Below are 27,911 nucleotides of genomic sequence, written 5' to 3' on the forward strand. Positions count from 1 at the left end.
CGCCTTCTTCACCTGATCCTTACCAGATCTTCCAGTATCTTGTTCTCCTCGTTCGCCACCGGGATGGCGAACCCTTCCTCCCAATTCAGCTCAGCCAGGAATTCACTACTCATGATGACAAACAGATAGGGGACCTCAGAAAAGGTGCAGAGGTAAGATCCACCTTCTCGTATCGCCCGTGAGCGGCACCTGAGGCAACCCAAGGAACTCGCAAAGCTCCGGGGTAGTTGCTACTGGAGCTCTAGCAACCGTTTCGCGCCCTTAGTTACCAAACAGGAAGCGCCCAGGCAAATCTTCCGGTTGAGAACTCCTTCCCAGGATCCAGTGCAACTTTTTCTTCTTGGGCACCCAGCGAAGCGAATCAACTTACTCCTCCAGAGGTTCCTTGGGATTGCCAGGTACCGGCATAACAGTCCTTCAATGTGCGGCTCCGGTTAGCCCCTTCGGCGCTCCCGGGAGGCATAGAATCGGTGGCGCCTGCAGTCTCCAGGGGACCACAGGGCACCGGACCTGCGTTGCGCTACGCAGCTGCGATCGCGGGCGGAAGATGAGCGCTAACGAAAAGAATAAACCTAGCTTTCCTTTCAAGTGGCGTTTCTTGAGTTTCATTAGTAGATGAAATCTTGTAGGCTGAAGTAGACAGGTATTTTGAAGCACAATTCACTCCCTAGAATCATTGCTGGATGTTTTGATCTTCGTCTGTTTTAACTTCTGGTCTCCCACCCAATGGTCTTCTGCCCGGTTGCAGAGTCCTAGTTGACCGCAGTCGTGAACTGCCCCGAGATGGCAAACCTGCAGCGCAGAGTTCCCACACCTTTATTTCCTTTTTTTTTTTTTTTTTTTGGCTAGGCAGTATGTGGGATCTTAGTTCCCCCACCGGGGATCAAACCCGTGCCCCCTGCAATGGAAGCGCAGTGTCTTAACCACTGGACCGCCAGGGAAGTCCCTATTTTCTTTACATTTTCATTTGTTAGCATTTACACATCTTTAATTCCACACAGAAACCTATATTTCTTCCTAAACTCGAAAAAGTCTAACCGCTTTAGACTGGCAAGCACTTTACCAATTCACTCATTTGAATTAACTGCTTGGCACCGGTAGGAGTTTGAGTTTATGACCCGTGTTTTATGTACCCGCTTCTCAGAACTGGAAAGCACAAAACAGTGAACTAACCTAATTCTTTCATTTCCTAGATAAATGAAGTGAAGCTCCCTGAGGTGAAGCGGGTAAAGTAAGCAGGACCTAAACTAGGAAACAGGTCTCAAACTATGCTGTCTGCAATGAGGGGTGTTGTTGGCTGGAATACTCTACCACTTCATTGTGAGGAGCAATTAATTTTGCTTATCCAATAGTCAAATATATGTAGCTTTTTTTGCCCTTTTGAATTTTATTTTACCTGTTCATTGTTAACCTTTTTTATTATAAAAAGTTTAAATATATGTAAGAATAGAGAGCAGGGTATAATGAACCCCTATATACTCATCACCATGACTTAACATTCTTTCTTTTTTTTTTTTTTTGCCATATTAGTTTCATCTGGATCTTTTGCTGAAGCATTTTAAAGTAAATCACAAACATAACATGTCACCCATAACTACTGGAGCATGCATCACTAATGTTTTACGTTTTATAACAAAAACACTATCATTATCACATCTGACAAAATTAACAGTATCAAAATAACTCTTCATGATCAGTATCTTTTCATATTCATATTTCCTCAAATGTCTTGAAAATGTCTTTTTTTACCCTTGGTTTGTCGCTATACTTTTGAAATCTTTTGTAGCTTTGTCTCTTTGTGCTTACATGGTTTTCCATATATTTAGCATTATGGACTTAGAGATAGTGTCTTCAAAGTCTAGAGTTAGCAAGGCATTTTATTCTCCAGTTCTACAATGCCTAAATTTCCAAGGTGGTTAAGAGAAAGAGAGCTTGTAGAGGGAATGTTGACCTATATGGAATAATGGACTTTTACAGCTTAAATAACCTTAATAGAGATCATCTTTTATTTTATAATAGTTTAGTCAACACTACTAATGAAAATGTTAATATCCAGCATATATTAAGATGACATATTGTTATTTATATTTAAAAATTGTTATGGCAATGTCCCTTGTTTAATGATTATTTTAAAATGTGAATATTGAGGCAGCTGCCTTCACCTGTGCCAATCTGTTGATCCACCCCTCTCAGTGTCAGCTGTAGCTGCCAAATGTATGACTGCAGCTGTCTTTGCTGGGTACTTCTGTAGGCCCCAAGGACATAAGAACTTTGGCAGCCAAATCCCTGCAAAGAATCCCATTTCCCATATCTCAAGGCTTCTATTTCCTGAATTTCAGGATAATGATTATACAATGTTGAATTTTGGACAAAATGTCCATGCATCCTCTAAATTCTACCTTTCTGCCTTTAAACAATATCCCTGCTTCTCCCCCTCATCACCACAGTATTCCTATCATCCATTTCCTCCCACTTTTATAATTCTACAGCTTCCAGATTCTAACCCTATCATTATTCATTCAGATTTAGAAATAAAGCCCAAAGTTTTACAAGCCTTGTCACTAACCATGAAATAATCAATTTAATCCCCAAATGCTAAGGTAGATGTTACCCTTTTACTATCTCATTCTCAAATAGATAACTTCATCCAGATCAGGTTGTTAAGGCTAAAATATGAAGAGATTTGGGGTTTTGCAAAAATAACATGATCTTTGTTTTATAAGAAAGAAAAATACATATATGTATGAAGTAAAAGGAAAAGATATCCTCAGCTCCATGCCAATCTCATTCTCAAAAGTTTGCCCCATTTTGGTGTTTATCCTACCGGCATTTTTTTTTTTTTTTTTTTGTGGTACGCGGGCCTCTCACTGTTGTGGCCTCTCCCGTTGCAGAGCACAGGCTCCGGACGTGCAGGCTCAGCGGCCATGGCTCACGGGCCCAGCCGCTCCGCGGCATGTGGGATCTTCCCGAACCGGGGCACGAACCCGTGTCCCCTGCATCGGCAGGCAGACTCTCAACCACTGCGCCACAAGGGAAGCCCCTACCGGCATTTTTTTAAATGAAGCTGTAAGTATATACATATATTAATTTTTTCCTATAGAAATAAAAACCTAAATATTTTGCAAATTCATTTTTTCACTTAACAATAGTGGCTATGTTTCCGTGTCAGTATATTAGATCTTTGGTCTTTTAATAGCAGCTTAAAATTCAGTATCATCAATCAATTTTAACTTTATAAACAATGCTATAATGAACACCTTTCTAATACTGTATTTCATCAATTCTAGACTATACTTATTTTCACATTTTAATATCTCCAAAATTGGAATGCATCTTTCAGTTAGTGTTATATTTGGTGAATAAGATATAATCTTGAACACCTATGTAAGTATTTCTGCATGACATTTTCTTAGAAGTAAAATTAATGGAAAACAGGTATAAACAATTTTATTTTGATAGATACCACTAAATTATCTTTCAAAATGTCTTTGCATACCTACAAAATATGACAGTATTCTTATGAAGTATCAAATATTTTACAACCTAAAGAGTAAAATATGGTTTTTCATTGTTTATTGACAATTATATAATTATGAGTGAGACTGAACATTACATTTCTTCTGCTAAGAATTTCTTTATCATATCCTTTGTCCATTTTTTCCCGTTAGGTTGTTTCTTCTTATTGAATTATGGCAGTGTTTTTTATGTTATAGTTTCTTTGTGCATGTTTGTGTGTGTGTATGAGTATTTTTCTCCTAATTTTTGGGTTTTTTTTTTTAACTTTTTTTAGTGTATTTTGCTATACAACACCTCAGAAACTGCTCTCATTGCCATCAGTATGCTTCATATTCCAGTGGATACGTTCATCATCAACTTACCTGATCTATGGGCTACATTCAGCTCAACTATTCTTTCCCTATTAAAACATTTTCTTCTCTTGGCTTTTATGACTCCCTTCCAAGTCCACTACCACCACTCCAAACAATCATCATCTCTCACTGCACTACTGCAATGGCATCCTCAACAATCTGCTTCTACTCTTGTTCCCCCGAAATCCATTCTCCCTCAACAGTTAAGGTAATCTTTTACTTACAACATCTAATTTTGAAATATTTCCCACATATAGAAAAGCTGAAATAATTTTACAGTGAGCACCATTATTCCCGTGATCTAGATGTTTCCTAGGTCCTACCGTGAGTGTTTGACTATTCTTGCTGTTACATACCCATCTATCCATCCACTCATCAATTCATGTTATTTATTGATGCATTTCAAAGTAAATTGCAGTGATCAGTACACTTCCTCCCTAAAGACTTCACTATGCATATGTTTACTTTTGTTTACATTCTTCCCTCTATAGGTAAAATTTATATACAAACAAATACACATATCTTGAGTTTGGACAAATGCATACACCAGGTTAACCTAAACTATGCTCAAGAGGTGGAACATCACCACTTCCCCAAAGATAATATCCCATATATCCCTCATGTAGTTTCAGTTTCCTCTAATATTATCATCACACATTACCATGGTACATTTGACAAAAGAAAGAAGCCAACATTGGCCCATTACTATAAACTAAACTCCAGATTTCCAGTCTTTCCATCCATGTTTTTTCTGTTTCAGGATATAATCTAGCATACCACATTGCATTTTGTTATCATGTCTCCTTAGTCTTCCTTGGTCTGTAACAAGTTCTCAGTTTTTTCTTGTTTTTTGTAACCTGAACAGTATTGAGAAGTACTGGTCAGTTATTTCATATAGAAGTTCTCTAAATGTCTCTTAATGTTTTATCTGATGGTTTTCTCATAATTAGTCTGGAGTTATGGGTTTGGGGGAAGAAAACCACAGAGGTGAAATACACTTCTCATCACATCTTATCAGACGGCTCGTGATGTCATTATGGCATTACTGGTGATTTTACCTGTGATCATTTTGTTAAGATAGCATTTGCCAGGTTTCTCCATTGTAAAGCTACTATTTCCCTTTCCAGACTCTAAATGATTCACTGAGTTCGGTCTGCCTTCGAGGAGAGAGATTACACTCTACCTCCCAAAAAGAGAGTATCTACATGTATTATTTGAGACTTTTCTGTAAGTAGGAGTCTATCCTCTCCATTTATTTATTTATTTATTCAATTATTTATTTATATTACTGTGGACTCATATATATTTTATACTTTGGATTATAATCCAAACTATGCTATTTTGTTACCCAATTTGTTCCAGCTCTGGCCATTGGCCCCTGTATCTTTGACATGCCTTCATCTTTTTGTTTTTTGAGCACCTCCTTACTTTCTGGCCTACAAAGTACTCCGGGCCATCTTGTATTTTCCCTTACACAGCCTGAGAATTAGCCATTTCTCCAAGGAGCTCTGATTCCTTTTATTGGAGAATGGCATTTAGAAATCAAGATCTGAGCTCTGGGCATGTTTGCTGTTACTGGGTTGTCAGTGCTTCTGGGCCCTCTCAGCAGACAAAACTAGATAATATATGATGTATACTAACCCAAGAATTCACAAATCTATAATCATCTTTGTGTCTATCTGTATAAGCTAAACATTAGTACATACTGATGTCTCTGACTCCAATCCAGTACCACAGAGTTTATTCTAGCCTTCCCTTCTTATTTATTTGAAACTTCCCTCCTGACAGTGAGAAACCTTGCTCCCACTATCCATCAGCCATTTACTTATTTTTTCAACCCCAAAGTACATTTAAATGTGTTTCAGAATTATTAATGTGTACTCTCAAGACAAGCCTTTTCAAGGACATATGTTTTTATTTCTCTTGGATAAATACCAAGGAGTACAATTGCTGACAGCAGGGCATGTTTATAAAACATTCCAGACCTTTTCCAAAGTAGTTGTACCATTTTAAAGGCTTTTTTAAACTTAAATCAGATTTCTTCCAAGTTAAAACTCTTCAGTGGATTCCTGGTTTAGTTGGAATTAAATCCAAAATCCTTAATCTGGTCTACAAAATCCTATGTGATCTTATCCCTGACAAATTTTTTGCAAGCTCATCTCTTGCCATCTTTCCCCTTATTCACTATGTTTCAGCCACCTTGAATTGTTTTAATTATTTCCTTAGAGCTTCAAAAAACCAAGGAGTCTCCCAGCCTTTGGGTCTTCATATATACTGATCCCTCTGCCTGGAATATTTTCTTCCATAATGTCTAGTTCTAGAGTATTCTGCAGGGCTCTATATTCTTCAGTTTATATATAACCTCCTTAGAGAGGCCTTCCTTGCCCATTCAATCAAATATAGCTTTTACTTGTTACTCTGTCTTACAGCAAAATTTTCACATTTAGTAATTACATTGAGACTAATTCACCATAATTAGTACTTATATTTTTATTTTGTTTACTTATTTTCTATATTTGCCACTAGACTATAATATGCATGACAATAGGAACCATATGCATTTTGTTCACACTATATTCAGAAACTAGAACAATATCTGCACATGGTAATGCTCAATAAAAATCTGCTGAGAGAATAAATACATAAATGAAAAGAGGAGTTTTTTTAAATAGTTAAATCTGTCAGTCTTTTCCTTGATAACTTTTGTTTTGCATCTCACTAAGGAGAGCCTTGCCCGGAAGACTATAAAAATAAACTATTTTATATATTATTTATTTATATATAAGTATTATATATAACATATTTTATTTATTTAAATTTTACTCTTATTAAAAGTTTAATATATTTAATATTAAAGTTTATATTAAGATTTAGTATTTATTCATTAAAATTTATTGTTGTTTATTCATTAAAATATTTATATATAAGTTATTTATATATTTTTTAGTACTTTTTTTCAGCTTCCCAAGAACTTTATTTATTTATTTATTTATTTATTTTTGCGATACGAGGGCCTTTCACTGTTGTGGCCTCTCCCGTTGCGGAGCACAGGCTCCGCACGCGCAGGCTCAGTGGCCATGGCTCACGGGCCAAGCTGCTCCGCGGCATATGGGATATTCCCGGACCGGGGCACGAACCCGTGTCCCCTGCATCGGCAGGCGGACTCTCACCCACTGCTCCACCCACCAGGGAAGCCCTAGAACTTTATTTTTTTAATTGAAATATAGTTGATTTGCAATGTTGTCTTAATTTCTGCTGTACAGCAAAGTGATTCAATTATACCTATATATATTCTTTTTTTATATATATTCTTTTCCATTATAGTTTATCATAGATTATTGAATATAGTTCCATGTGCTATACAGTAGGACCTTGTTGTTTATCCATTCTATATATAATAATTTGCATCTGGTAACCCCAAATTCCCAAGTATTTTTATAATTATATAAGTACTTTTATAATTATATATTCTACATTAAAATTCTAATGCACATAAAATTTATGTTTGTGTATGACAGGACATAGATTCACAGTTCTTTTCCAAAATAAATAGGAATTTTCTCAACACCATTTGTTAAATAGTCTGTCTCACTCCTGTGGTTTGAAATGTGTCCTTTTGTATACTAAATTCTCATATATATATAATGATATGTTTCTAGATGTCTGGTATTTCATTGACTTATTTATCTATCTCTACAAAAGAACCACACTGTTTTGAGTAGCATAGCTTCTTACTATGGTAGGGCCAAGCACACCATCTATCACCACCATCACAACTACTCTTATTTATTTTCAAACACTTCCTTGCAATCAAGTTGTGAAGTTCAAAAAAGGTCAAAGAACCCTAGGATTTTTCATTGAAATTTCCTTGAATATACATAATAATTTTAGAAGAAATTAAACTTTTATTGTATTGTCTTCCTACCCAGAAATATGGTAAATGTCTCCATTTTCTCAGATTTTCTTTTATGTAATTCATTCTTAATATAGTTCCATATGACTAGATTCAGAGCATTTATATAACCTCAGAATTAGAAGAAACTTCCAAGATAGCCCCTGACTACAACATGCACCTCAGCAACATGCAATGCTTTTACACTGCTATTGTATTGCTGAGGTACTCACTCCCTCCTGAGGAAATTCATTTTATTATGAAATAGTTAATGACTTGGATAATGAGATAACAGTCTCATTGAAAGGTCAGAAAGGTCTTATAATTGTTCTGTTCCACAGTTTTCCTCCCTATACAAAACATGTTTTTAGTGCTGAATATTTTGACCAGTATCTATAACATTTTGCAAACTTGTACATTTTACAAAGCTATATCGGATAATTGGCTGCTCAGTTAATGAAAGGGATGGATGTAAGTCTTTACAAAGGAACACTTACCTCACAGACAAATATTATGCAATATTTCTGAAATCACTGTTCTGTTTTTTAATGTTCTTATCATTGTTGCTGAAACATAGTAATCCCTTGATTAATACTTGTTTAATTAATGAATTATTGAATGGATTATTTTTAAGGATTTATTTCTTCTGATAACAGGAGGCCTTAACTATATTTAAAGAAAACATTTTCTACTGCAGAGAAACAGTAAAGGAAAGACCTTAATTACGGACTTTCTAATATCCTTTTCGGGGAAATTACATTCACAAAATTTCTTTTGCCAATGGCAACAACTGCCTTGTAAAAAAAATTACATGATTTAGTTGGGTACAATGGGATATGCGTGTGTGTGTGTGTGTGTGTGTACACATGATGCAAAAAAAAAAAATTTCCTAGATGCAAAGACAGAGGGGAAAAGAAGGCCCTATATAGCAAAGTACTCTCATCTACTAGTAAAACAATCATCAGAATCAAAAGAATTGGCTAAACCAATTCCTATCAAGCTATAGGAAGCTTTGATATTCATAGTTTCATACTTTTGCTAGTGGAAATACAGATTTTATTCATTTATTCTAATCCAGTAGATGGTGCTACATGTCTGTCTATGTAAAGTACCACAAATACCTCTTTTTTTCAATCTTTTCTTTCTTTTTTAGCCAGAACTATCATCAAGGTCTACTTTATAATGAAGCTCATTATTCCTGACATCTGAGTCAAATCTCTGGGTGCAGTATTAAAGATGTTCTTAAGGAGAAAACCCCCCAGAAATAATTGTGGCCCAAATACCAACCTAACAATCTATTAACAACTATTTTCCCCCAGCTCATTCTCACTGTAAAATGACAAAATCTTTGGTGTGACACAGAACTCTGTGTCATTGCATTAAAAAACATCCAGATGCAAAATCAGAGTCCCTTTTATTCTTCTAAACATTGTTAGTTGCTATTAATGTGAAGCAACCATAACAATGATAATAATTAACAATGAAAGTTTAAATGTAAGATTGTCATGGATAGATCAACATGTAAATTAACCACTTAGAAGATAACATATGCTAAAAAACTTAGGTATATGAAATTTTATAAACAAAGTTTGTTGAATCTGATTAAGTGAACCATACAAATTAATGTTTCATTGTGAATCGTGAAAGACTGAAAGTTTTAGAAAAGTAGGGACTCTAATTAGGTATCAGGAAAAATAATCCATATCACCCACCACCCTACAAATAGTTCATTTATGTTACTTATTTACTAGAAACACAATAATGAAAATTGACATATAATCTGAATCAGAAGTTATCAATTTTTTTGGCTTTTCATATTTTTGTAGATTTGTGATATGTTATTAGCTCACAAATTTATAATGCTTTGAAAGTGTCATTGTATATAAAATAAGGATAAGAAGAAGACATCTACTACTAATATTAAATTAGAACATTTTTACTATTTTATTAGTTTATTGTATTAAATTTTGATTAACTGTGATGTTATTTCACAGAGTCCTCTCACATACTTTGAAAATTCTTTTACTCTTTTCGTTGTATCAAAAGAAAAATGAGAGCTATAATTACTAATTTTAGATGAGTTCTATATATAATATAGGTATTAATAATCTGCTGACCAAAGGCTTAATAAAATGATTTTATTCAGTGAATTATATCACTTTAATGACTAGATTCTAATACAAATACAGGGAAGTCAGAAGTAACCTTTCAGATGACTATTTTATCATTTATGCTTTCCTTAATTCATATCTTCATTAACTCTTTCACCAGTCTTTGAATAAACACAAAGAGGCAGAGTTGCATGGATTATTCTTAGGTAGATTATGCAACATGGAAAAGCCATGATCTTAATCCAGGAATGACATCTTCATGAAAAAGCCAAAAAAATGGTCAGTTATAATATAGGCAAGGTAAGGTAATATAAATCAACTTATGTATCTATCACGAGCAAGGTCAGGGTGGAGGTGCCACTAAATCTCCTTTGTGTAACCAGCTTACCTGGAGGTAGTTATATTGACCCAATGACTAGATGAGCCACAGGGGATGCAACTTCTTAAAAGAAGGGGCTTTTTTATTTTTGTTTTTCTGAGGTATGATAATTGACATATGTAGAGTTTGTCATTCATTAAAGAAACATTGACCTAAGCCCTTAATTTACAAAATTGAAAAAGTGATTATCCTTCCCCTCAAGGTGTTTACTATCAAGTGGAGAAACCACCAACAAAAGCCGTCTCCTAACAGGTAACTGCCTCCATAATCGATCTCTCTAATATCATGTCCACGCCTCAGCCAAAATGAGTTTTATAGCCCACAGATCTTAGCACATCATCCCTCCCCAGCTCTCCAAGGCCTCCCTAACGTGGATTCTGAGGCCCTCATGAACTGGGCCTTCTCCCTCCCCGCTCTCATCTCTCACTCTTCTTCATCTCACACTGGGAATTCTAGCCTGAGTGAATTTGTTTCCTTTTCTTCAAGTTCTCTCTCACTTTAAGCCTTAGCACATCTGTTCCTGCTGCCTGGGCACTCTTCCCATATTTTCCCAGCTAATGTCTACCTTCCCTGACCTATATACATTTCCCCTGGCATCATATTTCGGCTATCATGACATTTCCTCTGTTTACTTCCCTGAGTCCCCCTATTACATTGTAAGCAACATAGGTCAGAGAGGTCTAGCTGATTTAACACTGGCTCCCCAGCACTAGGCACACAGTAGACATTCATCATTCCTTTATTCACTCATTCTCATTGTATAGTCTTTGAGCACCTAAGGTGTGACATGCTCTCTATAGTAAGTGATAGTGATATGTATCAGTGAGAAAAACTTGTAGGATGCTGCCCTCCAGAACCTTTGTTAAATGAGCTAAAGCATACCAAGTGCACACAGTATGGCAAAGCTATCAAGACTCATCAGGGAAGCATGTCTGTCTCCAGGTGGGAGGGGATCAAGGGCAGAGCAGTCACACCATTAGAATAAGGACTTACCTCCTAAATGTAAGACCAGATACTATAAAACTCTTAGAGGAAAACATAAGCAGAACACTCTCTGACATAAATCATAGCAAGATCTTTTTTGATCCACCTCCTAGAGTAATGAAAATAAAAACAAAACAAAAAAAAAACAAATGGGACCTAATTAAACTCAAAAGCATTTGTACAGCAAAGGAAACCATAAACAAAATGAAAAAACAACCCACAGAATAGGAGAAAATATTTGCAAACAATGCGACTGACAAGGGATTGATCTCCAAAGTTTACAAACAGCTCATGCAGCTCATGTGAAAGAAACAAACAACCCAATCAAAAAATGGGCAGAATACCTAAGTAGACACTTCTCCAAAGAAGACGTACAGATAAATGGCCAACAAACACATGAAAAGATGCTCCACATCACCAATTATTAGAGAAATGCAAATGAGGTATCACTTCACACAGTCAAAATGGCCATCATCAAAAAGTCTATAAAACAATAAATGCTGGAGAGGGTGTGGAGAAAAGGGAACCCTCCTACATTGTTGATGGGAATATAAATTGATACAACCACACTGGAGAACAATATGGAGGTTCCTTCAAAAACTAAGAATAGAGCTACCATATGATCTAGCAATCCCACTCCTGGGTGTATATCCAGAAAAAACAATGGTTTGAAAGGATACATGCACCCCATTGTTCATTGCAGCACTGTTTACAATAGTCAAGACATGGAAGCAACCTAAATGTCCATCGATCGATGAATGAATAAAGAAAATGTGCTACATATATACAATGGATTATTACTCAGAAATTAAAAATAATGAAATAATGCCATTTGCAGCAGCATGGATCAACCAAGAGATTATCATACTAAGTGAAGTAAGTTAGGCACAGAAAGACAAATACCATATGATATTGCTTACATGCGGAATCTAAAAAAATGATACAAATTAACTTATTTACAAAACAGAAACACGCATAGACTTAGAGAACAAATTTATGGTTACCAGGGGGAAAGGGTGTGGGGGAGGGCTAGATTGGCAGTTTGAGATTGACATGTATACACTACTATATTTAAAATAGATAACCAACAAGGACCTACTGTATAGCACAGGGAACTTGGCTCAATATTCTGTAATAACCGAAATGGGAAAAGAATTTGAAAAAGAATGGACACTCATATGGGTATAACTGAATCACTTTGCTGTACGCCTATAACTAACACATCATTGTTAATCAACTACACTCCAATATAAAATTAAAATTAAAAAAAATAATGTAGCCAATGAGAAAGCAATAAAATATATGCACTCTATAAAAAAAAAAGAATAAGGTCTTATCTGAAACTCCAAAGATGGGGATATAAATGTTCCTGGAGGAAAGCTGAGGTGAAAGTGTATTCCAGGTAGAGAGAATAACAATAAAAAGGTAATAATATGGAAAATCTTGAGCCTGAGCGGTGAAGAGAAGTGAGAAATTACAAGTAGTTCAACACTACTGAATGGGGAATGGGGTGACTTTTGAGGGTAGCATTTGCCTGGGAGAGTAACATGAGATGAGGCAGGGAGAATTGAAAGGTACCACAACACAAAGATATTTTCTTATAGACAATAGGGACACACTGAATAATTTTAAATGGGGGAGATGAATGGAAAGCGGATCAGTAATGTGGGTCTGAAATAGGGAAAGAGAAAAAAGGCAGAAGATAAGACTTTGTGACTGTTTAAAAGTGGGACCAGGGCTTCCCTGGTGGCGCAGTGGTTGAGAGTCTGCCTGTCGATGCAGGGGACACGGGTTCGTGCCCCGGTCCGGGAAGATCCCACATGCCGCAGAGCGGCTGGGCCCGTGAGCCATGGCCGCTGAGCCTGCGGGTCCGGAGCCTGTGCTCCGCAACGGGAGAGGCCACAACAGTGAGAGGCCCGCGTACCGCAAAAAAAAAAAAAAAAGTGGGACCAACCAAGAGGATGGTCTTCTCATTCTGTGAAAAATATTGGGGACCAGTGGGCTTGGGATGAGAAAAGCTAGCTCCAAAATCCACCAGCAATATTGTGCCACAAGTAGCAGAGTTTTCAAAATATCCTTAACATTATCTCATCAAAGTGTAAATGTGGTTTTGCTTAGCCTTTCCAACCTTACATATTCTCTCACGTGCTTGACAATCCCACTCTACGTCATCAGAATATATAGCATCGCCTACGGGTACCTGCATGTTTTTGCACATCATTAGAGTGTTATTCTCCCGGGACCATGGTAGACACAGAAAAATAAAGAAAACAGGCAGGAAGTAATATCCTGTGTCTTATGCTATCCTAGCATTTAGTAAAAAAAATATTGGTATTGGCTTTCTTTGCTTTCAGTACTGCTCTTCAAAACAATACCAAGATTCTTTCATTTCCTTCTTTGTTATTCTGTGAACGTTTTTCATATTCTTTACAACAAGCTTGAATTTTTTTATAACCAGAAGAAAAATACTTTTTTAACAACAATAATATCACCCCTCCAAAAAAAAAAATCCCTGGGAGGTAGTGGGGAAACAGCAAACAGAAAACACACCCACCGTATAATCACTATGGAGAAAAAGGTAGGGTAAACATACAAGAAAATGTGTGTTGTCATGACACTGTAACACACCATCCATTTGAGCGCAGTATAAAAACAAGGCTGGTTCAGAGCTGCAGCATGAACCTCCCATGCTTCTGTACGGAAAAAGCACCACTCCATTGGGCTAACAAACTTGGCTTTCTTATAGTTGAGGCTTTAAGAGACACTGCAGAGAGTTGGCTTACTTTAATTCAACGAGCTATAGCTCCCCACATAATATATGGGTAAGTTTACTCAAAGCACTTTTTATCAGTTGTCAATCTGTTTCCTAGCCTGCATTTGGCTACATTTCAGGTAGCAAAGGAGAAAGCAGATATTATCCTAAGGTTTTTGTCCTAGGGGAACTAATTGTTGCCTATTACTTTAATGAATTGTATGTGAAGTAACTGCTGTTCTTCTACTATGTTCTGTAGTATTATTCACATAAATCTTATGTAAAGCTAGGTCTGTATACAATCTACTCAGTTTAGTCAAAAGTGGGTGATGTCTATATACGTGTATCTAGATAGTTGGAAGTGGTGGTTATGTCATTCATCCCATGTTGAGACATCAATGAAGGTGTATTGATTCCCTCCTCTTGGAATCTGTTCAGTGTGTCTGCCCACATTCTAAGAATTTTATGTCATCCATTGTTTTTCTTCTCTACACGTTGAAGGCTGATCTCTTGGTATTCCTATAGCATTACCTTACTCCAAAGTCTTTTGTGAATGAGTTTCTGAAGTTTCGGTGGGTATTTCTGAAAATACAAACTATTCTACCACCTTTTTCTCATCTTCTTTGAACTCTTTCACTGAGGTTCATGTAAGGGTGGCTAATAATGGTAGGACAGAGAGAGTGGAAGAGAGACAGACAGGTAGGGGAGAGAGAGAAAGAGATGCACACATTAACAGTTTTCTCTTATGAACAAGAAAATTGGCCATTTTCCTACTAGCATATGAGGAACCTAAGACTGTCCCTTGTTGTCAAGGCAACAGCTGTTCCTTGGGTAGCCTCAATAGAAAAGAAGCCAGAGCAATCTTTATAGGATCAAGTCTTTTTTATCATCAAATCATAGAAAGGAATCTTGAGAGTCTACCCAGCCTATTCTCCTGCCTTTAGTTAACACCTGCGAAAATAATTTGAAACTAATACAGAAAAGTCTTATTTTGAATAATTCTGGAAAGATTACGTAGTTTTACTTGGTAATCATTTGCAGTGTTTTACATTTCACACTAATTGTAAGTTTTTTTTCAATCATTCTAACTTAAATCTTCCATGCTTCAGTTTGAAATCCACTTCCTATTGTTCTAATCTCAGTGGAAATAAACAACTGTATACTTCCTAAGAGAGTCTTGCCTGTACTTAAAAAAATAACAAAAATGTCTGACAAATTCCTCAAAGTGAATAATGCTGTTATTTTTTTTTTTTTTTTTTTTTTAGCCATTTGTATTGTAGGTCCCCTCTGATGAAGTCCTACACTCTGCAAGACCATCCCTCATTAGGGAACCCAATCCTATCTTGTTACTTATCTGAAAGGCTGATCAGGGGTGCCCCAAAAGAGCAGGACACCACCCTGTTCTCAGTCTATCTGCTCAAGGCTTTCAGGTTAACTTAATCTGTAGAATTACATTCATCATACAGTTGTTTTGCACAGATTGGCTGATAGAGCTTTTTCTTCTTGGTTTGAACATAATCATTCATTTCGCACGTGGTACTTTGGCAACCGATTTTTCTCTTCAAGTAGACTACTATCACATTTCCTGGTAGAATCATATTTTCTTGGTTCTTTCTTTCAAGGTGAAGCTCATGCCCTCGCTCCCTCACACTAGCAGGTTTAATGAGCATACTTTCTGTGCCACTGTCCATGTCACTAATGAATATATGCTGAGCGCTAACCACAGGAAGGCATCCTGGAAATATTTTTTTTTTAAAGATATCCATATTGGTCAGCAAGGCACAAAACAATTTATCACCTCGAGCCAGAAATATCCCTCTCACTGGATTTCCTGTATCATTTTGGCTTATTACTTTAGTTCTTCAGCCATGGATGACATACTTACTGGTCCTAATTTTCCTTATCTTTAATGTGGAGGGACTGCAAACATAGACTAATAGTTAGCATTTATTGATCCCTTTCTCTATGTGAGGCACTGTGCTAATCACTTATATCATCTCATTTCAGCTTCCTAACAATCCTAAAAGGCAGATATTTATTGTCATTCCCATTTTACAGAAAAAGAAAGTGACCCTTAGCATGGTCAAGCAACTTTCCCAGGATAACATGGCTACTGGACAATGGAGCAAGATTTTGGCCTGACCTCCCACACTATTAACCACTCTGCCACGGGAGCAGGAAAATGGGTACTCCACTCACATGCTGTGCTCTAAGCATATCAGTTGGTAGACTCTTTCTGGAAGGTAAGAAAAGAATACAGAAAGAATTCTTTAAAAGGTGCACATGCTTTTCTCCGGTATTTATTTTATAATATTATGTGCCAGGCACTGCCCTAAGCATTTTTCAAATATTAAAAATAAAGCTTTATGGCAACATTATATTGATATTATCTCTATTTTACAAAAAAGAAAATTGAGGCACTTAGAAACTAAACAATTTTCCTGAAGTTTCACAATTGATAAGATGTGAAGCTGGGTTGTGGCTGCTAAATCATATATTAATATATTGACAGGAAAAGACAGTAAATGAAATAATATTATGGTGTATCTAATTTTTATTTAAAAATAGAAATTTATGGGACTTCCCTGGTGGCACAGTTGCTAAGAATCTGCCTGCCAATGCAGGGGACATGGGTTCAAGCCCTGGTCCGGGAAGATCCCACATGCCGCGGAGCAGCTAAGCCCGCGAGCCACAGCTACTGAAGCCCGCGCGCCTAGAGCCCGTGGTCTGCTACAAGAGAAGCCACCGCAATGAGAAGCCCATGCACCGCAACGAAGAGTAGCCCCTGCTCGCCGCAACTAGAGAAAGCCCATGTGCAGCAACGAAGACCCAACGCAGCCAAAACTAAATAAATAACTAAATAAATTACAAAAAACAATAGAAATTTATGTACGAACACACAGAAACTAGGAGAATATAACAACAAAATTAAACAGTGATGGAGTTATGGATGGGTGATTTTTTTTCTTGAATATATCTGTATTTTTCTTTTTTATTTACAGTGAAAGTATATTTCTTTTCTAAATAGCAGTTCTTCATTTAAAAGTAACCTAAAGAGATTGTAGTAAGGTTTCTCTGGGGTCTTTTTGACAGTGGGATGGTGGTTACCTTATATAAGTTTATAGGAACAGCCATGCTTGGAACAAACTTTAACTGGAAATTTATCTCCCTGGCCCATCCTTTATAAATATCAGCCTAGCAAGCAAGGAGGATTACTTGATTTACTTTAATGAAGTTATGTGATCTACTGAACAACCCCAATTTATGAATTTGGAAAACCTCATCCTAGATCCATCAATATGATGTCTTTTTTTTTTTTTTTTTGCAGTACGCGGGCCTCTCACTGTTGTGGCCCCTTCTGTTGTGGAGCACAGGCTCCGGACGCGTAGGCTCAGCGGCCATGGCTCACGGGCCCAGCCGCTCCGCGGGATGTGGAATCTTCCCGGACCGGGGCACGAACCCGTGTCTCCTGCATCGGCAGGCGGACTCTCAACCACTGCGCTACCAGGGAAGCCCAATATGACTAGTCTTTTAACTCCTCTTGCTACGTCTCTGGGTTATGTTGAAGGTGTTTGTGGTTCTAGAATAGAGTAATGCTTAAGAGCCAGGTTCCAGGGATCAGGCTTTTATAGGTTCCATTCCTAAATCCACCACTTATTTTAGCTGTGTGAACTTGAACTCTCTCGGCTTCACGGGGATACTAACAGCATTAAGCATTAAGTCCTATGGCTTTTGAGAGAATTAATTAAGATAATATATGTAAAACACCACTATGTCAGGTACACAGTAGTTAGTCAGTAAAGGGTAGCTGTTTTATTATTACTGTTTATTATTGCTTAATGTTCATTTTAAAAGTACAGTTGAATTCTCTAGTAAAAGTTACTGTGCACTTTCTTCGGGTATGCTCACCTGAAGAATTTAAATTTTTCTTTCATAAGGAGATGAGGAAAAGGGCATCACTTATGATCTGATCTATTTAGACTTGTTAAACGTCAATATTTTAAATGATCCCTATGGTTTTCTAAGATCAGTTTTCTTTTTCTAAAATTTTATTTATTTATTTATTTGGCTGCATTGGGTCTTTTTGTTGCTGCACGCGGGCTTTCTCTGGTCGCGGCGAGTGGGAGCTACTCTTCGTTGTGGTGCGCAGGCTTCTCATTGCGGTGGCTTCTCTTGTTGCAGAGCACGGGCGCTAGGCACGCAGGCACATGGGCTTAGTTGCCCCGCCTCATGTGGGATCTTCCCGGACCAGGGATGGAACCTGTGTCCCCTGCATTGGCAGGTGTATTCTTTTTTTTTTTTTTTTTGGCAGGCGGATTCTTAACGACTGTGCCACCAGGGAAGTCCCTAAGATCAGTTTTCATAATCAATGTGATTACTATACCTATATTGATTAATAATGAGTGTATGAACTGTTCAGAATTCATAGTCAATCTATACTTGTTTTGGCTATGCCACAGACTGTTTATTTTTGCATATAGAATTTTGCATATAGTCTCAAATTAAGCTGTGGACCCTCATACACCCTAATCCTCATCAGACACCCATGCTATATGGTTTGAATATTGCCAGTTTCCATGGGGAAGGAACATCAGATTAAATTCTGTGTGTTATGGACAAGAAAAATATCAGTGAAATAGCTTTATCCTATAGCACTGTATGGCCATTTCCAAGAGAGACTCCTTCCATGTTTCCATGCCAGTGTAGGGAGGAATGAATGAGTGCACACACGTGTATATACACACACACACGCACACACTTAAACTTCTTTTTAATAAAATAAATTAAGAGAGTAGTATTTACATCCTTCTAGCACTGTTTCCTCTGAATTCTGAAGAAACAGCTTGGGGAAAACCCTTGCTGTCTTTTGCCAATAGAGTTGTTACACTAAAATCTGAACCGGCTTTTCAGCTGGATTTGGTCATGTGAGTCAAAGCAGAGCTTGTGCTGTTATATGTGTCCCTGCCTCTCTCCACTCCCCCACATTAGTTGAGCCTCACTGCTCTTCCCCATAATCCTCCCAGCCCCACTCTCCAGGTTTGCTGAGCCTCACTGCTCCAACAAGTAATGCACTTCTGACACAATGGGGGACAGCAGGGGCAGTGTGGGGGAAATCAGATAATGCAGACACCAGCTTGACACTCTTGCTTCCCTTTGAGTGCCACATTATAAACTGGCCAAGTGAAACATGAAGGTATTATCCCGTCTTATCTGGTGGTTGAAAGGGGTGCAGCCTCCTTAATGGTAAGGTTTTGGGCTTGTTGCCAAAGGATTCTCACTTTCGCTGCTTCCCATGTTCACCCAGAGTGCTCTCTCCTCCCCTCTGTTAGCTGTTTTGACTTGAACATGCTCCCGGATGAGAGAGGATAACCTGTCAGGACCAGGTGTTGTCTCTGCCACACAAGTTTTATGAAGAACGGGTCAATTCCAAAGCCAATTTAGAAATGTGTACAACTGGAGGGAGAGTTTAGGGACTCCAGGATACCTTACAGATAACCTAGATTTCATAGAGTTTCCCACACTCATGCACCTCCCCTGGACTGGCTTGAGTCTTCTCCCAGGGAAACCTGTCATTCTTGGATCACTATCTTCCTATCTCAGAGAAGAGCATGTAAAAACACACACACACACACACACACACACACACACACACACACACACACACACACACACACACACACACACACACACACACACACACACACACACACACACTCTCTTCAGAGTGAGAATCTACATGAAATGGCTCCAGGGTTGTTTTTTTTTCAGCAAGCTTCACAAGTGAATCTGATGCCTAATCTGTACTTTGAGAAAGAATGCCCACAGCATTCCTATAGTCCCATCTAGAGACAAACTCAAGGGCTAACTTTTTAAATTTATGAGCCATTCTGATACAGCAAAACACGCTGAAGCTCAAAGTTCCTCTTATTGCTGACAGTAATCAATAATAAAATGTATAGCACTACTTTTGAAAAAATGTCCGAAACAGGCGCCTAGTTTTTATTAACTGTTATGAGTAAATGGCTTAATATGCCAGCACCAAAAGCACAGCCTTCCGACAGCATAATTAATTCTACAAAGACCAGCACACAGACCATCATCCAGTTGTTGTTTGTGTGACCCTGAAGAAAATTATTTAAGGTATCTGAAGTTTGGTCTCATTATGGGTAAAATGTGTTCTCTATTTATCTCATAAAATTTTCGAAGGATTACAGATAAGTAAAGACCCTTGCTTAACACGCAGTTCGTGGAGAGGAGCCACCAATTCAGGGTGGCTCCCTTCCCTCTCCTGTTTCTGAGCCTTTCTTACAAACACCTAGACTTTGCTTTCCACCACGCCAGAGGCCTTAATTTACCTGTTCGTCCACGATGCTACATGGCCACTCTATTTAAGAGCTCAGGAAAGTAAGGCACACCATCCTCGGAAATCAAAGGCGTGTACAAGTAATATTTCATTAAACCACGTAGAAGCCTGATGTTGAAGGAGGCAAAGATTCTCATCTTCATTTTACAGGCACTTGAATTTTTTGAGGTTGTATGCTTCTAAGAAAACAACCAATCTGTGACCAAGATGTAACTAAGACCCACAATTTCTAATTCCCAGGCTTTGACTCCAACCTCTGAAAATGCTTCAATTCAATGAAGCTAATGGCACTTTGGTCTCCGGCATTAGATCCTGTTATCAATGACTTCCACATGGAAAGATTATTCCAAAATGTGTGATTAACCAAGAAAATGCAAATAAACCAATTTGTACCTGCTATTTAGAGGTAAGACACAGAAATGGCTTAAGTTCATTATTTGAAAACTAACCTTTTCTACTTCGAATGTAGCTTATGTTCTCCACTTGTTCACGTATTTTTCAAAAATTACATTTTCAGTGAAATATTGTAGATCATTTGTGATTCTATTACCAGTGCAGAACCTGAATGGAGAGAGAAATACATGTCATCAGACACAATGGGAAGAAAACCCTTCTTTGAACAACATTTAGCAATTCAAAGTAATAAACATTTTTTAAAATTCTACTGTGTACTAGGCACTGTGCTGAGTGGGGTATAAGACAAGCTCCCAGTCTAGCCCAGTGGGAAACACAGTAACACTTGGCAAATGTTACTGAATGATTGAACCTAGTGGAATAAGTAAATACTTAACTATACCTTTGGAAAAAGCAGATGGTAATTGTATAATAAAGCAGGTCTATAAGGTTACAGTCTAGAAAGGCTGCATAGAGGAAGAAATATTTAATGTGGACCTGAAGACTATTCCTTTCAAGTGACAGAGACTCAATTCAAAGTGGTTTAAGGGGAAAAAGGAGATTATGGTTTACCACTATTAGAACAAGGGCTGGACCACCTTGACTCCCTTAGTCTCCCAGCTCTCTTATCTGATTCTTTTTGCATGTTGGCCTCATTGTCTCCTACTACATGTGAGCTTTCTCCTTGTCATAGGGAACATGGTCACTGGCAGCTTTGGGCTAAACGTCATTCCAAAGTAATGATTCAGAAGGAAAGGGTGTCCCTTACCTACTTTCAACCTTGGAAGGACTCTAACTGGCCCAGCTGGGGTTACTTGCTCACCCTTGGATCAATCATTAGGGTCACAAGCATTATGATGTATACGGCCTAGGTCGGTGATTGGCAAGGCTTTCAAAACGCATCATTGCAAAGGGAGAGAAGCAGGTTCTCCTAGAAAGAGGAGTTCTGGGTAAACCAGAAGAATTAAATCCATTGAAGTCTAGAAAAATAAATTGGCTACCACCATGCTAAGATGGAAACTAAAGTCATTCCAAGCAGAGACCTTGAGCAAAAGCAAGAAGAGGGAAAACTCAGTGCGTGTTGAGGGACTGGATGGTATTGGTGGTACACAGTGGGAAAGAATGGAAGGTTGCTGAGGTCAAATAGTGTGCATATTTGAAGCCCTGTAAAGAAGTTGGTGCTATGTTCTCTAAGCAGAGTATAGTTTTTTAAGGTTTTGAGAGTTACATAGTACATTCTACATTTTCGAAAAATAATCTTATCTCATGGAGGATATGCTGGATAGAAATACTGGAGACAAGGAGATTGGGTAGGGAAGGTATGGTGGGCATGTTGTTTTGCCTGAAAGTGTTCATTTCCTCGTGAGAACTTCCTCTCCACTCTGGGCAGTCTTGGTGGGACTGTCAATCAGTGTCCCACAGAACCACAAGGTTGGGTCAATTTTAGTGCTGCATTTCCTGGGACGCACAATTGGTTCATGGATAAGCATGTGATTCAAGCAGAGCCAATCTGAGTTCTTTCCTGAGGTTAAGCCATGGATCCTTTCAGTAAACATAGTCTAAAGATGCAGGCTGAGAGTTCCCAACAGCCATCCTGCCATTACACAGAAAGAGTCTGTATAAAATAGAAGCCAACATATGAGAAAAAACAGAGGTGAAAGGGAAAAAAGAGCTCTACAACATTGTGTCAGCCCTGGGTGACAGTGTCCTGAAATTCCCAGTTACAGGTGTCAATATGATTCTTCTTTTGTTTGTCTCTTAATTGCATTTATTTCACACTACAACTGCATACAAAAGGTACCTGTCATTTATTAAACAGCTATTACATACTAGGCATGGTACTGGGTACTTTATGTATATTATAATATTAAATCTTTACAATAACCCTGAAAGTAAATATTATGATTCCTCATTTTACAGAGGGAAAAATCATGACCCAAATAAATTAAGTAACTTCAGAAACTTTATTTAAATATTAAGAGTTGGAAATGATATTCTAAAGGTTTGTTCAACTCCAAAGCCTATATTCTTTTTACTTTACCATATCTATGCTACATTGCTCTGTAGCATTAGAGAGCAATATTCTCAATAAGAAATAATAAAAGCGTGAACTGAGGCAATAGCAGCAAGAATAGGAGGAAAAGGCAGATTCAAGAGACATTCAAGAAAGAGAAAAAATAGTTCCTATTGATTTTTTTTTCAAAGAATTTTAAATGTTGAGGAACAGTAAGAAATCTAAGAAGATTCTGGAATCCAGTTAATCTAAGTACATATAGGAGTAAAGGCTGATTGGAAGGGAACAAATCATGTTTCATTTAAAGTGTGTGTTGACTGTTGGTGGAAACATAAACTGGTGCAGCCACTGTGGAAAACAGTATGGCAGTTTCTCAGAAAACTAAAAATAGAACTACCACATGACCGAGCAATTCCACTCCTGGGTGTATATCTGAAAAAAAACGAAAACACTAATTCGAAGAGATACATGCACCCCAATGTTCATAGCAGCACTATTCACAATAGTCAAGATACGGAAGCAACCAAAGTGACCGTCAACAGATGAATAGATAAAGATGTGGTATATATATACACAAATGGAATACTATTCTGCCATAAAAGAAGAAATTTTGCCATTTGCAGCAACATGGAAGGACTTGGAATTATTAACTGAAATAATCAGACAGAGAAAGACAAATACTATAGGATATCACTTATATGTGAAATCTAAAAATTACAACAAACTAGTGGATATAACAAAAAAGAAGCAGACTCACAGATATAGAGAAAAAACTCGTGGCTACCCATGGGGAGAGGGAAGGGGGGAGGGGCAACAGAGTGGTAGGAGATAAAGAGGTACAAACTATTATGTATAAACTAAGCTACAAGGTTATATTGCACAGCACAGGGAATATAGCCAATATTTTATAATAGCTATAAATGGAGCATGACCTTTAAATATTGTGAATCACTATATTGTACACCTGTAACATATAATATTGTACATCAACTATAATTCAATTAAACAATACTTTAAAAATAAAATAAAGTGTGTGCTGAATATCCAAGTGGAGCCATCCAGTGAGTTAAGAATATAGTTCTGGTGATCCAATAGATATATAGGCTTGAGACTAGTATATCTATACCAGTGTTTGCCTCTGGAGTGGATAAGACTATTGGCAGATAGCCCATAAAGTGAGAAATAAAAGATAGCAGAAGGTGAACCCTCTAGATTTGAAAAGATCAGCATTTAAAGAGTAGGGCTTTGTTCCTGCTACCTCCCTCTGGAGTGCTCTTCTCCTTTGTGTACCTTGTGTATGTATAGTCATCTGTAACAACATTACACAATCATAATACCTCTTCGAGGTTTGGTTGGCTCTTCCATTCTTCATCCTCTAACAGAGAGATGTTGTTATGTTCATGAGTTTGTTATATTTTTTAGATTCCACATATAAGTGATATCGTACAGTATTTGTCTTTCTCTGTCTGACTTATTTCTTGGTGGAAGTATATAGGTCAAACATTTGATCATGTATTGTCTAATTTACTCTCCACTGACCAGATAACAAAATGATAAGATCATTTCATACTAGAGCTGTCTCCACTTTTGTTAGGCTGTGGTAAATGCTCTACGTTCAGTTGGTGTGAAGAGACACTAAGTACTTGTTTTTTATGGCAGGTGTATCTACTGCTGCTTTTCAAGTGAATAACAAAACCCATTTTCCCATAACTCAAATATCTGTTATGTACTCCTGATTTAAAGACATTTTTTCTGAAATGTTTCTGCTTTCTGGGAACACTCAAACACAATGTTCCCGGAACACAGGGAACACTCAAAATATTGTTATAAAGTATAAGGTCAATTTGGCATTATCTATTAAGAGACTTCAAGATGTGAGTAACTTTTGATTAAGCAATTCCACTTCTAGGAAGATATCCTAAAAAACAATCAAAGGCTAATATTACATTTAAAAATGTTCATTGCCACAGCATTTATTATGGTGAAAAAAAAACCCTAATGTTCTTCAATAGGGAAATGGTTCAAAAATTATAGTACAGTGGATTATTGTCCTGTCAGTACAATCACATTTTTAAAGAGTATATGATGAAACAAGACAAATGTATACAACAAAATGTTAAATAAAAAATTGGGACACAATTACACATATAATATGAAGCCAATTTTGTGACATGTACACATAAGAAGATTGTAAAGAAATACAAATATTTCATGCTATAAAAATTCAGTTCCTGAATTCAGATAATAAGCTTTCAGACAGTCAGAAATATCCGTATATTAGAGTAGCAACTATCTCTAAGTGAGAAATGACATTATTTTCTTCATCTACTTTTGCAGATTATGCACATTTACTAAATTAGAATGCTTTCTTGGGCTTCCCTAGTGGCTCCGTGGTTGAGGGTCTGCCTGCCGATTCAGGGGACACGGGTTCATGCCCCGGTCCGGGAAGATCCCACATGCCGCGGAGCGGCTGGGCCCGTGAGCCACAGCTACTGAGTCTGTGCGTCCAGAGCCTGTGCTCCACAACGGGAGAGGCCACAACAGTGAGAAGCCCGCGTACAGAAAAAAAAAAAAAAAAGATTTCTTTATAGCTAAAAAGTTATTATGATACAAACATTTCTATTTTTACAATAAGAAGAGATTAAAAGCATTTTTCTTCTAACCTCAGCTTTTAGAAGGTCACTGCATCCCTGTGACTCTATATCATTTCAAATCTAAGTTAAGGTACTTTTTCTTCTTTGCTGTCAGGTAGTTAAAGAAATAACCTAAACCAAATATAACTAAGTAAAGTAGCCTACCGATGCCCCAGCCACATGAGTCATCTACAGTCATCTCTCTTCCCAGTCCACACAAGTCTTCCATCCCTAAGAACTGTATATGCTGCCTCCTTAGTGTTCTTCAAACTGTCCACTTGTTTTCATCTCCACCACTACTATGTTCAGTTCACCACCATTTTTCTCCTAGATTATTTCACAGCCTTTTAACTTGTCTGACAAAGTAAAATCCTTCAGAGGCTTCCCATACCCACTGTTCAGGGGATAAAGTCTCAACTCTTTAACACAGTTCAGGACAGCCTCATCTTCTGGTGTCTACTTAATTCTCCAGCCTTATATCTTCTAGCCTCCTTGTCACACTCTATGCCCCGGCACATGCAAACAGTAGCACCAGAATCCCTAGAACATGTCATGTCCTCATTCAACTCTTGGTCTTTGTACATTCTAGTCTCTATGCTTAGAATGTTTTTTCTTTCTCCCTTTCCCATCGTGCTTAACAATAGCTGACATCTGGTTATATCCTCCAGGTCGTAGTTGAGATAGTTCTTTCTATCAGGAGGCTTTCCTTGACCTCTTGGTCTGTGTAATATGCCCTTCCACTTGCATCCATGGCATCCTGTTATAAGCACTTTTGTGTATTATGCTATCAGAAAATATGCTACGATAATATGTGGTATGGAATATAGTATAATGTATTTTATTGTAACTATTTTTTCTTTGTATGTTTGTTAACTTGTTCATAATTGTTTATTTGTTTGTTATTTGGTTCTCCCTGACTAGACTGTAAGCTCCTTGAGGAGAAGTGCTCTACTTATTTACTTCAACAGTCTCAATGCCTAGCACAGTGCCTGATATATACTAGGGGCTCAATCATATCATTACATGATTAAATGGACAAATGAATGAGAACATCTCAAAGCCAGATAAAAATGGCTCTTGGGTTACCAACTAGACCCTGAGTTAACGCAGATGGAAAGCAGCCACTATTCCACTATCAGCATCGATGGACGAGCACACTCTTTTTAAATAAGACATAGTGAATAACATGGAAAGCAGAGGTTTGTTTAAGAAATGAAATAAATGAATGTTAACTGATCAAAAATGTCTAGCTAGCTTTAAATATATCACTTGTTTTTAATTAAACTGAATACCTTTATTTTATCTTTACCAGAATTTGATGTCATCGAGGATTTTTTCCCTTGTGATTTCTTTAAACTTGTTCAATGTCTTTTCATTGTAATGAAGGGAAAAGGAGATGTAATACTCCATTGCTGCAACCCCCCAAAGAACATTCTACACAAGTGACCCTTGTTATGTATTTTGGAAAATGGGGGTCTGGGCCAAGAGACTTTGGGAAACACTGTTCATTATTTCCTGCTCTTAGAAAGGTACAACAGAGATGACATATACTAAAGGCTGAGAAAAATTTGTTAGCTTAACTTTTTTTGAAGCCTGAATTATCAAACCTGTTCAAGCTTGTAGCCCAACTGAAACATTTTAGAAAACGCTGATATATGGATAGATGATGGGATTCAAGGTCAGGAGACCAGGCTCCAGTTCTATCTGTACCAGTTCTTAGAACTCACTTCAGTGCCAGAGCCTCAGTTCCCTGACTTGTAAAATGAGGAAGTTGGTCTAGATAGTGTCAAAGATTCCTTTCACACCTAAAATTCTATTTCAATCATGTCAAATAACTTGTCTTTCTACTTTGCATAAGAGATACTTAAGAACAAAATATATGTCAAGGATTATTTAATGTAATCATAGAGAACTAAATTTTTATTACACTTAACATTCTGCTTTTTAATTTTACATCATCATCTAGACCTCTAGATGGACATTCAGATAACTGAAACCTATTTGATCCTCACTCATGAAAATAAAAAATAGTTAATTTGGCCCTCTCTGCAATGGTCCTCTTAAATACATAGTGCCATTTTCTTCTTTTCCCTCCTGATAAGTAACTGAAATAAAACTAATGGATATACAAGTACAAAGATCATAAGGTTGGGACCTCTGAGTCTGACAAACAAAAAGCCGATTCTACATCTGCAGCGTGCTGTAGACACATCTGGCTTACTTTAGCTCACAATGGAGTAATATGAATTGTGATAAAAACCACTATTTGTGCAAATGCAAATAATATTCCATCTGCTCAGGACTTTTTTTTCCTTATATAGCTTTTGTTCCAGTGTGGTAAAAGCCTGTTTCTTTACCCTGAAGTGCTCCTGCTGATGAAGAGTGAAGTACATGACAATGAACTAAAATCCATTATCAAACAAATACAGTGAGCTTTTCAGCAAGTCATCACAGGGAATGTTGCCTTTTTCTCTGGCATTAAGTTGAAAGCGATTTGTGCTCATGCAAATAAGACAAAGT

At 37.4% G+C, this 27,911-nt stretch overlaps 1 protein-coding gene and 1 long non-coding RNA gene across 12 annotated transcripts in view; one reads left to right on the plus strand and one right to left on the minus strand.

Moving 5' to 3' along the window:
* Nucleotides 1-293, minus strand: part of CCDC39 (coiled-coil domain 39 molecular ruler complex subunit) — a 48,335-nt gene extending 48,042 nt beyond the window's left edge. For 3 of the 5 annotated variants that reach the window (XM_033855513.2, XM_033855512.2, XM_004317468.4), the window contains exon 1: nt 24-291. In XM_033855513.2, coding sequence (XP_033711404.1) covers nt 24-113 — 90 coding nt within the window. In that variant the 5' untranslated portion in view covers nt 114-291. Of the gene's footprint in view, nt 1-23 lie in introns of all 5 variants that reach the window. The other 2 variants (XM_073803923.1, XM_033855511.2) reach the window with 2 other exon arrangements.
* On the plus strand, nt 265-27,911 carry LOC109551925 (uncharacterized). 7 transcript variants are annotated; one of them, XR_012331386.1, is made up of 7 exons: nt 287-398; nt 1,194-1,320; nt 2,892-3,066; nt 4,997-5,096; nt 16,046-16,230; nt 20,592-20,757; nt 25,096-26,705. It is a non-coding gene; the product is annotated as an uncharacterized lncRNA (long non-coding RNA). The 7 variants fall into 7 exon arrangements; XR_012331390.1 differs by adding an exon at nt 10,454-10,503 and having other exon boundaries at nt 296-1,320; XR_012331391.1 differs by having other exon boundaries at nt 265-1,320; nt 17,316-20,757.

The sequence above is a fragment of the Tursiops truncatus genome, chromosome 4 (assembly GCF_011762595.2).
Source record: "Tursiops truncatus isolate mTurTru1 chromosome 4, mTurTru1.mat.Y, whole genome shotgun sequence".
Lineage (NCBI taxonomy): Eukaryota > Metazoa > Chordata > Mammalia > Artiodactyla > Delphinidae > Tursiops > Tursiops truncatus.